Source organism: Terrapene carolina, unplaced genomic scaffold (genome assembly GCF_002925995.2).
Source record: "Terrapene carolina triunguis isolate 2854851 unplaced genomic scaffold, T_m_triunguis-2.0 Scaffold397, whole genome shotgun sequence".
NCBI classification, from domain to species: domain Eukaryota; kingdom Metazoa; phylum Chordata; order Testudines; family Emydidae; genus Terrapene; species Terrapene triunguis.
The window spans coordinates 1,047,255-1,057,314 of NW_020664748.1; the positions used below are offsets into that span (position 1 = coordinate 1,047,255).

The following is a 10,060-nucleotide window of genomic DNA, read 5'->3' on the forward strand; positions in this document are numbered from 1 at the left end:
CGCTGCTCGGGCCCCGACCGAGGATCGGGGCCGCCCCGTTGTGCCAGCACTGTGCAGACCCAGGGAAACGCAGTCCCTGCAATCACCATCTGAATGGGCCTAGGCAGGATTATTCTCCCCTTTTACGGTTGGCACCAGAGGCCCAGAGGGCATCAGTGACAGGGCCAAGGGCCCTCGGGGAGCCGGTGGCAAAGCCAGGAATGGAAGGAGCTGCGTGCCCTGTCCCAGCTCAGCCCCCTCTGAGCAGCTGCAGCCAGGCAGGCGAGGTCTGGTGCCGCGGCCCTGTGGTGCTGGGCGCTGCGTGCAGTCCGGGCTGTCTGGTCCTAACACTCTAGGGGTCAGGGCCGCCCAGAAGATTCAGGGGGCCTGGAGCAAAGCAATTTCAGGGGCCCCTTCCATGAAAAAAAAGTTGCAATACTATAGAATACTATAGTCTCATGGGGGGCCCTGTGGGGCCTGGGGCAAATTGCCCCACTTGCCACCCCCTCTGGGCGGCCCTGCTAGGGGTTACAGGCCTCTAGCAGGGGGTGAGGGGCGTGGAGAGGAGACCTGTTCACCCCCCACTAGACCCCGCTCCCCTCCCAGAGCTGGGAATAGAACCCAGGAGTCCTGGCTCCTGTCCAGGCCTGGCTCCTAGATTGTGGTGCCCCTGCACCCTTGGCTTGGGCTCTCTGCTCTGGGTAGCCCCTCCTGGGGCGGTCTCTGCCCCCAAGGCCCAGCTGCTGCCACCTGTGGAGTCCCCAGCGGTGTGGGCATGGGGCGGGGAGGGGGGTGAAGCGGGGGCCCTCCGCCCCCCCCCCCCCCCCCCCCCCCCCAGGGCTCCACGTGCTTCAGGCGCCCTCCTCCCCCCCTTCATTGTGGTCTCTGCACCTACCGCCTCCGACCCATCCCCCCTCCACTTCCTGTCGCGGCTGCTCGGCTCTCAGGTCGTGGCTGGGCCTGGCTCGCTGGCCTGCACCTCGTGACCACACGCAGGGGTGTGATGAGCAGCCAGGACGCCTGGGTTCTCTGCCCGGCCATGCCACTGCCTGTGCGGCCTTTCCCCACCGTTCAGGCTCTTGCCTCGGTGACACCTCCGTGGCTCCATCCTGCACTGGGTGTGTCCCTGATGGAGGCCCGTGGCAGTGTTATCCGGGGAGGGGGAGCCCCGGGGGCCTGGAGGGGAGTCAGAGCCGAGCTGGGGATGCGCTGGCAGCAGCAGCATATTGGGACCCCCTCGTGCCAGGGGCTGCACAGACACCCAGGGAGAGAGAGACCCTCCCCACTTCACAGGGAGACTGTCTCAGAGCTGGGAACTGAACCTAGGTCCTCCAAGTCACAGACCAGCACCCGAACCACTGGGCCAGCCAGCCTCCGTGCCTCGGTTTCCCCTCTGGAAGTTGGGGCGATGCTAGAGCAGGGGATTGGGGTGCATGGGGCTGTGCTCTCTGTGCTTCAGTGGCTCTGACATACCCATGTGGGGCTCTGGTCTAACTGCCTGCAGCCTCTCCAGGGCTCCTAGGACACAGTGCAAGAGATCTAGGACAGGGCCTTGCGCCAGGTTCCCTGTGCTGAGTCCAGGGTCTCCGGGAGCAGCCTCCAGCAACCTCCCTTCCCTGGGCAGGGTGCTCTGCATGAGAGCTGAATGCCTGGGGGTCCGGCTCTCTGGGCGGCTTGGAGACATCTCCCTGCGGAGTGAGCCAGGCCCGTCCCCGGGCAGGAGCTCCAGACACCGCTGACCCTCCTGCCCACAGACACTGGACAGGAAACAGCCAAGCCCCCGGGTGCTGCCATGCGTGGGGCTGCGTGGTTCCCTATCACCCCCTGGTCTGATCGTTCTGTCTCAGACCCTTGGGGCCGGCCCTGAGCTCCGTGTCTCCACTGGGGCCATGTGCAGAGCTGTGCGACTAGTAACCTGGCTCACAGGGTGTGTCTGGGGCAGGTTGGGAGGGCCAGGCCTGGGCACAAGGGTCGGTGGTTCTAGGCGCCTCTGTCGACAGCATGTGAACGGGGCCTGTGCTGTGCGCCCCCTGCACTCCCAGCCTGGAGCAGGCCGGCTACAAGCAAGCGGCTGCCATCTAAGCTCCTGGCTGCCCACGTCCCGGCGGTGTCCTGGGGCTGCGTAGCTGAGCTGTGTCCTGGCCGGGCAGGAGCCACTCACCCTGCTGGGCGGGGAGGCTCCCAGGGAGCAGCTCCCCCAGCCGGGGCTGCCTCCACTCCCCACGGGCCCCATCGGGCGCGGGATCCCCGGGACTATCTGCTGGTGTGTGGGAAGGGGGCGCCTACAGCCCAGTCCCGGGGGAGGCACAGAGACTGGGGTGCATCTAGGGACTTTCTAGGGCAGGGGTAGGCAACCTATGGCACGTGTGCCCAAGGCGGCACGCGAGCTGATTTTCAGTGGCACTCACACTGCCCGGGTCCTGGCCACCGGTCCAGGGGACTCTGCGTTTTAATTGAATTTTAAATGAAGCTTCTAAAACATTTTAAAAACCTTATTTACTTTACATACAACAACAGTTTAGTTATCTATTATAGACTTGTAGAAAGAGACGGTCTAAAAACGTTAACATGTATGACTGGCACACGAACCCTTCAATCAGAGTGACTAAATGAAGACTCGGCACCCCACTTCTGAACGGTTGCCGACCCCTGGTCTAGAGCAACTGCTAAGCGATGGGGGCCAGGGCTGGGGTAGCGGGGGCTGCAGGTCGGGACCGAGGAGCATGGACAGAGGTCTGTGTGCAGAGCGGGGGCAGAGCAGGGCCGCCCAGAGGATTCAGGGGGCCTGGGGCAAAGCAATTTCGGGGGCCCCTTCCATAAAAAAAAGTTGCAATACTATAGAATAGTATATTCTCGTGGGGGCCCCTGCGGGGCCTGGGGCAAATTGCCCCACTTGCCCCCCTCTGGACGGCCTTGGGGCAGAGGGGGCATCGCGGGTTGGCACTGAGGGGTTCAGGTTGTGCTGGCTCTGGTCAGTTTGACTTGATCACAATCACCCCCAATTCCCTCCCCTCCCTCAAAGCCACAGAAGCTGCCGGTACTTTCTGGGCGGTGGGTCCTGGAGCCGCAGGGTGGGAAGGGGGGGTCTCTGGCTCTCCTGACGTGTTTCTCTCCCCCTTCCCCTCTGTGCAGGGTCTCCCATGGGCCTGACTAGCCGGACGTGGGTGCCATGGAGCTGTGTGCGAAAAAACACCCCCCAGGTAAGTGGTCCTCTGGCCCCGGGGGGCGGGTCCGTGTAATGGGGAGCGTCACGTTTTCCTTCTGCGAGTCCCACCCACTGCTGGAGCGGAGTTCCTTTAAATATTTAAATGAGGCTAAAGTCGTTGGGGCGGGGGGCTATCGTCTGGGGGCAGTGAAGGGTTTCGGTGCCAAGGGGGTTCCATGGGGTCTGACGTACACTGCAGACATGGCTTCTCTTCTCCCCCCTTGCCCTGGGCCTGCAGCTCGGGTTCGGGTTCCTGTGTGCCTGGGGGGGCGGGGTTGGAGAGCTGGGAGTGCTTATACATCCCTTGGGGCGCAGAGTTCTCACCCCCTTAATCTCCGGGGTGAGAGCTGGGGGGCTGCGGGTCGGGACTGGGGGGCCCGGCAGAGCTGGGGGGCTGCGGGTCGGGACTGGGGGCCCCGGAGGAGCTGGGGGGCTGCAGGTCAGAATTGGGGGGCCTGGCAGAGCTGGGGGCTGCGGGTCAGGATTGGGGGGCCTGGCAGAGCTGGGGGGCTGCGGGTCGGGATTGGAGGGCCCGGCGGAGCGGGGGGACTGCGGGTCGGGATTGGAGGGCCCGGCGGAGCTGGGGGGGGGAGTGGGCCCATGTCCCATCAAGGTTATCCTGTACCCAGAGCGTTGGCCATGGGCTGGCGTAGTGGCCCTGGCGGGGGGCATGTGCCAGGGCTCTGGCGGGCTCCGGCTGACCCGGGTTCTGTTGCAGAGGACGAAAGGCGGGTGAAGGCCAACGCCCGAGAGTACAACGAAAAGTTCCAGTATGCGGTGAGTGCCACGGAGCCCACGGGGGTGCGGCGACTGCCCCCCGCCTTGCAGGGCCCGGCTAGTATGGGGAGGGGGCTGCGGGGCAGGGCAGCTGGGCATGGCTGATGGGGTGGGGGTTAGTGACCCACAGACTCTCTGTCTCCAGTGCCAGGCGGAGGGGCCCACCCCAAAGGTTTCTCCCCATCTGTCCCCAAACCCTAATTCTGTTCTCCTCCTGCGCAGGGTCACTGCAGAGGCGGGCTCTGGGGGCGTGGGGCCCAGCCGGGGAAATGCGGGGCTGGGGGTGGTGGCCCTGTTGGCAGAGGGGCCTGGGGGATGTGGGGCGTGCAGTGCTGGGGGGTCGTGGTTCTGGGTTGCGGGTCACCGTCCTCGTCTGACTCCTCCAGGGGTCGGGGGGTAGGAGCTAAAAATGGGCTTTTGTCCATGAGAAAATTCTGCTGCTGAGTATCTATTAATAACGCGGCGCTGAAGGCACTTGGACGTCCCAGCTGGGGGTGTGTGTGTGTGTGGGGGGGGGCTGCCACCACAGCCGGGCAGAGGATGGTGCCCGGGTCCTGCTCTGCAAACCCTCCCCGCCCCTGGCTTCTGGAGGCCCCACGGGAGTCCCCGATGCATTTACATGTCTGGCTAATTAACCAGCTTCTTCCGCCCGCGCTGCGGTGGGGGGATGGGAGCAGCTCACCTTGGCCTCCCCCCCTTTTTTGCTGTGGGAGGGGGCAGGGAAAGGTTATTTTTAGCTGCTCCCCGGGCCCAGCCCCTTGCTCTTGGTGCTATTTTAGGGAGCCGGGCTGCTGCTCGGGGGCCTGGTCTGGGGGGTGTCCGGCATTGGGAGGTGGTGGGGCCCAAGGGACGCTGGTTCTGCTTGTTCGCCCCGTTCTCCCTGCTGGGGCTCTCGATACCCCCCGCCCATGTACAGGGGGGTAAACAGAGGCCGAGAGAGGGCCGGGACATGCCTGCGAGTCAGAGCTGGGACCAGAACCCAGGAGTCCGGGCTGCCAGCTCAGACAGTGGTTTTCCTCTTCTCTGAGCCTTGGAACGAGTGGAATCTGGGAGAGCTGGGGGGGGCGAGGGGGATTCGTGGGGGGTCCCCATGGCTGGGGTTGGGCCCTTCAGGGTGGGGCCTGTGGTCCGTGTCTCTCCTAATCCTGCCCATCTCACCCCCATCTCTCTGCAGAGTAACTGTATCCAGACCTCCAAGTACAATATCATCACCTTCCTGCCCGTCAACCTCTTCGAGCAGTTCCAGGAAGTGGCCAACACCTATTTCCTCTTTCTCCTCATCCTGCAGGTGGGGGGGAGGGGGGCTGTGGTGCGGGGACACGGTCCCTCCCTCCCTGCGGTACCATACCGTGGCTGGCGTGGGGGGTCCCATGGGGATGGGAGGGGATGGGCCCCCGGGTGGAACCCTGCTGGGGATCCCTGCCTAGGTTAGGGGGGTCCAGTGCCTTCTGCATGCAGCATCCCTCCCTGCACGGGTCCCCGGGGCGGTGATGGTGGGGTGCCCTTTGTGTTTAACCCCACCCCCCTCTCTCCAGCTGATCCCCCAGATCTCCTCGCTCTCCTGGTTCACCACCATCGTGCCTTTGGTTCTCGTCTTAACTATCACAGCTGTCAAAGATGCCACTGACGACTACGTGAGTGCCCCCGCCGTGCCCAGGGTGGGAGGCGGGGCGCTGGGGGGGAGCAGCGTTCCCTCCAGCTGCCCCTGGGCATGGGGGTGGAGCTGGGTCCGCGGTCCAGTGTGTGGTCAGATGGAGCGGGGCGCTGCTCGGGGGCAGGGGGGCGGGCACTGCCAGGCCAAGCTGCTGCCCCCCCCCCACTCCTGGCAAGGCCCAGGCTCGGCAGCCCGTGTTGGGGGCAGGTGGGGGGAATGGGGCCCCTCCCAGGATCCCCTGACTGAGGTCTCTGCCCTCCCCCTCCAGTTCCGCCACAAGAGCGACAACCAGGTGAACAATCGCCAATCTCAGGTGCTGATCAACGGAACGTGAGTGTCCCGGGGCCCCGGCCTGGGGGAGCCCCTGGGGGCCACAGGGAGGCAGATTCCCCAGCTGAAGATGGGCTGTCTGCCCCCCAGCATCCGGCACAGAGGGAGAGGGGCTGGGGGGGAGCAGGCCTCCTCTGAAGAAGGGTGAGGGGGGGAAAGGCCTTGGGGCACAGCTGAGATAACGGGGGGGCCTCCTGCTCCCCGGACCCCCTGACTCTGCTCCTCACGCCCCCACAGCCTCCAGCAGGAGCAGTGGATGAACGTGCGCGTCGGAGACATCATCAAGCTGGAGAACAACCACTTTGTGGCGGTAAGTCCGGCCCCGCGGCCTGTGTGAGGAGCCCCCAACCCAGAGCTGCCTTCCAGGTGGGGGGCAGGAGTCTCTCCCCTCGTCCTCCCCCGGGGATGCGCTAGCACCTGCCGCCTTGGCAAGGGGCGCTCTGGGCAGACGGCACGGGCTGGCCTGTCTGGGTCTCGGCCGGGCAAGGGGCCTGCGTCTCCCGCAATGGCAGGGACCCCGATGGCAGCTCAGCGCCGGCCGTTCCTCTCCCCCGACAGGCTGACCTCCTGCTCCTCTCCAGCAGCGAACCCCATGGGCTGTGCTACATCGAGACGGCCGAGCTCGACGGGTGAGTGACCTCGCCTCTCCTCCGCCCGGCCAGCGGCGAAGGGGGGGGGACCCCAGCCTCGGGGGGCACCCCCAGCATGGATGCTGCATCCGTCGGCGAGGCCGTTCAGAGCCAGCAGGATCTTCAAGCCAGGGGCAGTTTGGGGCCTCAGCACCTCCCAGACGGAGCCTCTGGGCTGCAGCCCTCCTGCTTCGCCCCGTCAGCTCTGCCCAGCGAGTCTGACTGGGCCAGACGCCTGTGGCCCTGCTGGGTCCAGGCACCCCCTGGTGTTGGCAGGGCCCCCGGCAGTGGTTTCAGAGCAGTTGGGTTTCTTGGCCCCGGAGCCCAGTGTGGGGAGTCCGAGACTCGCCCACCGAATAAAGGTTAAGTTCTCGGCTGGCCTGGCCCCCGTCCCATGCAGCCGGGCGCTGTGGGCTCCACCCCTGGGGTGAGCGCTGTGTGTACCTCCCCAAAGTCAGCTCCCGCAGGCCCGGCTGAATTCAGGAGAGTCCTGGGGGTGAGCGTCACTTGCTCGGTCTTTGCGGCCCCTCCATCCCCGCGGGGGGTTGAGCGAGGACCCAGCCAGGCCGCCCTTTGTGACACAGCTCTGCCCCGGAGCAGTTCGTCCCCCCATTGGCACGCTCAGGCTGGCAGCGCCAAGTCCAGTGTGTTGCTGCCCGGCGCGATCGCAGGCCGTTCCCGCGCTGGCACGGCCGCTGGCCAGGACGGGGACGTCGCAGCGGGAGATGGCCTGTCCCCAGCCCTCGCGCTACATGCATGAGACAGACCCAGGCTGGGCAGGGAACGGGGCCAGGTGTCCGGGCCCCGGCCCACGCTGCCTCTCCTCCTTCCAGAGAGACCAACATGAAAGTGCGCCAGGCCATTCCTGTCACCTCGGCTCTGGGGGACATCAGCAAGCTGGCCCAGTTTGATGGTGAGTGCGAGGGCCGGGGAGCCCTGCACGCTCAGCCTCTCTCTCTGCATTCTCATTACGTGCTTTGGGGGGTTCCCTGAGGCGTTGGGGTGAATTCCTACCCCCTGCTCACAGCGGGAGGGAGCCCAGTCTGTGCCCACCAGGGGAAACGCTCACCAGCTGCTGGCCACACAGGCGCTGCGCTCCGGGAGCCCTCCCCTTGCCCAGTGCAGCCCAGCGGTTTACACAGCCCACGTTGGTACTCGAGTGCCCCGTCCCCAGCTTCCGGCACCCCCAGTGGCACCGACTCCAGGGAAGCAGGGCACCCGGGTCCCTGGTTCCCCCCCCAGTTCGACACTCTCCTTAGCACGAGGCACTTTGGCCAACCTGACGTTGGTTTAACAGCTCGAGGGAAAGAGTCCAACCCAAGCCAGCCTAAGGATCCGGGACCGTGAGGCCACAGGTAAAAGAAACACGTCAGACGCAGTGTATAGCCTGGCCTTAGTAACCAGTGACTTTCCTGTCTCACCCGGCATTTCTCCCCCACTGCCTGGTCCCTGCAGCGCTTGTCCCGGCCAGAGAGTTGGGACCCACTTGTCATGAGCCAGCCCCTGCTGGCGGAGTCCCCTTGGGCCGGCTCTGCTCCCACAGTCTCTGAGCCCAGCGGCCCCTCTGCCAGGAACTCTCGGGGTTGGCTGGTCCCTGGAGGTCTCCGGCCAGGAAACACAGGCTGGCTGGCGGGTGTCCGTGTTCTCAGCCTGGCTGGGGCAGCTCCCTGCTCCCCTCCCACGGCACCTCGCTCTGAAATTGTTTCCCCCACACACCTCGCAGGAGCCAGGCCAGTGCCAACCCCCTGGGGCCGAGTACCGAGGAGATGGTCAGACAGGGGGTGATAGACCTGCCGTCTCCTGCCAGGTGTATCTGTGTCACCAGGGTGTGGGGGGGAGAATCTCCTTCAGTGTAGGTGCAGGTGGCTCATCCCCGGACCCAGCACTGCTCCTGCCCCGCTCCCTCCAGCGCCCCATGCTGGGAGGGGCCGGGAATGTCTGAATGAAGCTCTCAGCTCCCAGCCCCCGCGCCCGGGTTGCCCGAAGTCTGTGGGGCTCGGGGCTGTGCCAGGAGCTGGGCTGAGGGGTACCAGGCTGCTGGCTCTCTCCCCAGGTGAGGTGATCTGCGAGCCCCCCAACAACAAACTGGACAAGTTCGGCGGGACCCTGTACTGGAAGGAGAACAAATATCAGCTGAGCAACCAGAACATGTTGCTGCGGGGCTGCATGCTTCGCAACACCGAGTGGTGCTTCGGCCTCGTCGTCTTCGCAGGTGGGGGCGCGGGGGGGGGTCCCCTCGCCCCACGGCCTGCTCTGCCGTCTAATCAGTCCTCCCCATGCAGGGGGCTGTTCCCGGCCCTACGGGCGACCGGGTGTCAGGCAGAGCTTCAGCGGGGTCCCTCCGCATGGGCCGGGAGGGGAGGGTCCCGGGGGGCTCTGGGGTGGGGGCGAGGCCCTGGGCCCCCACGGGGCTCCCGGTGACGTGTTTCCCTCCCCCCAGGTCCCGACACCAAGCTGATGCAGAACAGCGGGCGGACCAAGTTCAAGAGGACAAGCATCGACCGGCTGATGAACACGCTGGTGCTCTGGGTGCGTGGGTGAGACGGGGGCTGTGGGTCGGGGAGACGCCCCGGGCGTGCCCGGCAGGTAGGAGACGCCCCTGGCGGGTGGAAGATCTGCCGTGTGCTGGCTCCGTTACCCCGTGGAGCAGCAGCGCCCGTCTCGGCTACAGCGTGTGGCGCCCAGAGCCCCCCCATGCAGGGCCCACCCGGCTGCCTGTCCCCCCCATCGCTCCCCACTGGGGCTGCCCTCTAGTGGTGCCGAGGTGCCAGGACATGACGTTCCTGGAAGCTTTTAAACCTGGGATGGCTCAAAGAACCGCAGAAGCCCCAGCCCCCGGGGGTGCAGCCGGCCCCAATCCCAGGCTGGGGGACGTGGTCCCAGCCAGCCCCGATCCCGGGCTGGGGGACGTGGCCCCGATCGGGCTGGGGGAGCAGTGCCCGTCTCTCTCTGGGCTCTGACCCCTGCCCTCCCTCTGGCAGATCTTCGGGTTCCTGGTCTGCATGGGGGTAATCCTGGCCATCGGCAATGCCATCTGGGAGCACGAGGTGGGAGCCTGCTTCCAGATCTACCTGCCCTGGGACGTGGCGGTGGACAGTGCCTTCTTCTCCGGCTTCCTCTCCTTCTGGTCCTACATCATCATCCTCAACACCGTGGTGCCCATCTCGCTCTACGTCAGGTAGGCAACGCCTGGGGCGCGGGGCTGGGGGCTGCTGCCTGGCTCCTGCGTGGCGCTTCCCTGGGGCAGGGGGGACAGTCACTTGGGGGGCAGAAGCCCAGGCCCGGTGGGGCAGCCTGGGAAGGCCGGGGAGGTGGGCACATGGGAGATACGGGTAGAAGCCCAAGGAAAGGGGCCTGTGATTGGGGGGCTCAGGGAAAGAGGGTGCATGGAGGTGAATCCAGGGAGTGTGGGTGGTGGAGATGGGGGGAGGGACAAGAATCCAGTGGAGAGGGGGTACCTGGCTGTGTTTGAGGGGGGTGTCTGGG

General features: G+C 65.8%; 1 protein-coding gene across 1 annotated transcript in view; it reads left to right on the forward strand.

Annotated features, from left to right (window-relative positions):
- ATP8B2 (ATPase phospholipid transporting 8B2) overlaps positions 1-10,060 on the forward strand; it is a 26,278-nt gene that overhangs the window by 1,081 nt on the left and 15,137 nt on the right. Inside the window, exons 2-12 of the mRNA XM_026658073.2 lie at positions 3,112-3,179; positions 3,903-3,961; positions 5,136-5,249; positions 5,497-5,595; positions 5,884-5,945; positions 6,183-6,255; positions 6,504-6,574; positions 7,408-7,487; positions 8,628-8,786; positions 9,015-9,103; positions 9,556-9,752. Of these exons, the coding sequence (XP_026513858.1) occupies positions 3,149-3,179; positions 3,903-3,961; positions 5,136-5,249; positions 5,497-5,595; positions 5,884-5,945; positions 6,183-6,255; positions 6,504-6,574; positions 7,408-7,487; positions 8,628-8,786; positions 9,015-9,103; positions 9,556-9,752 (1,034 nt within the window). The 5' untranslated portion in view covers positions 3,112-3,148. The remainder of the gene's footprint in view (positions 1-3,111; positions 3,180-3,902; positions 3,962-5,135; positions 5,250-5,496; positions 5,596-5,883; positions 5,946-6,182; positions 6,256-6,503; positions 6,575-7,407; positions 7,488-8,627; positions 8,787-9,014; positions 9,104-9,555; positions 9,753-10,060) is intronic.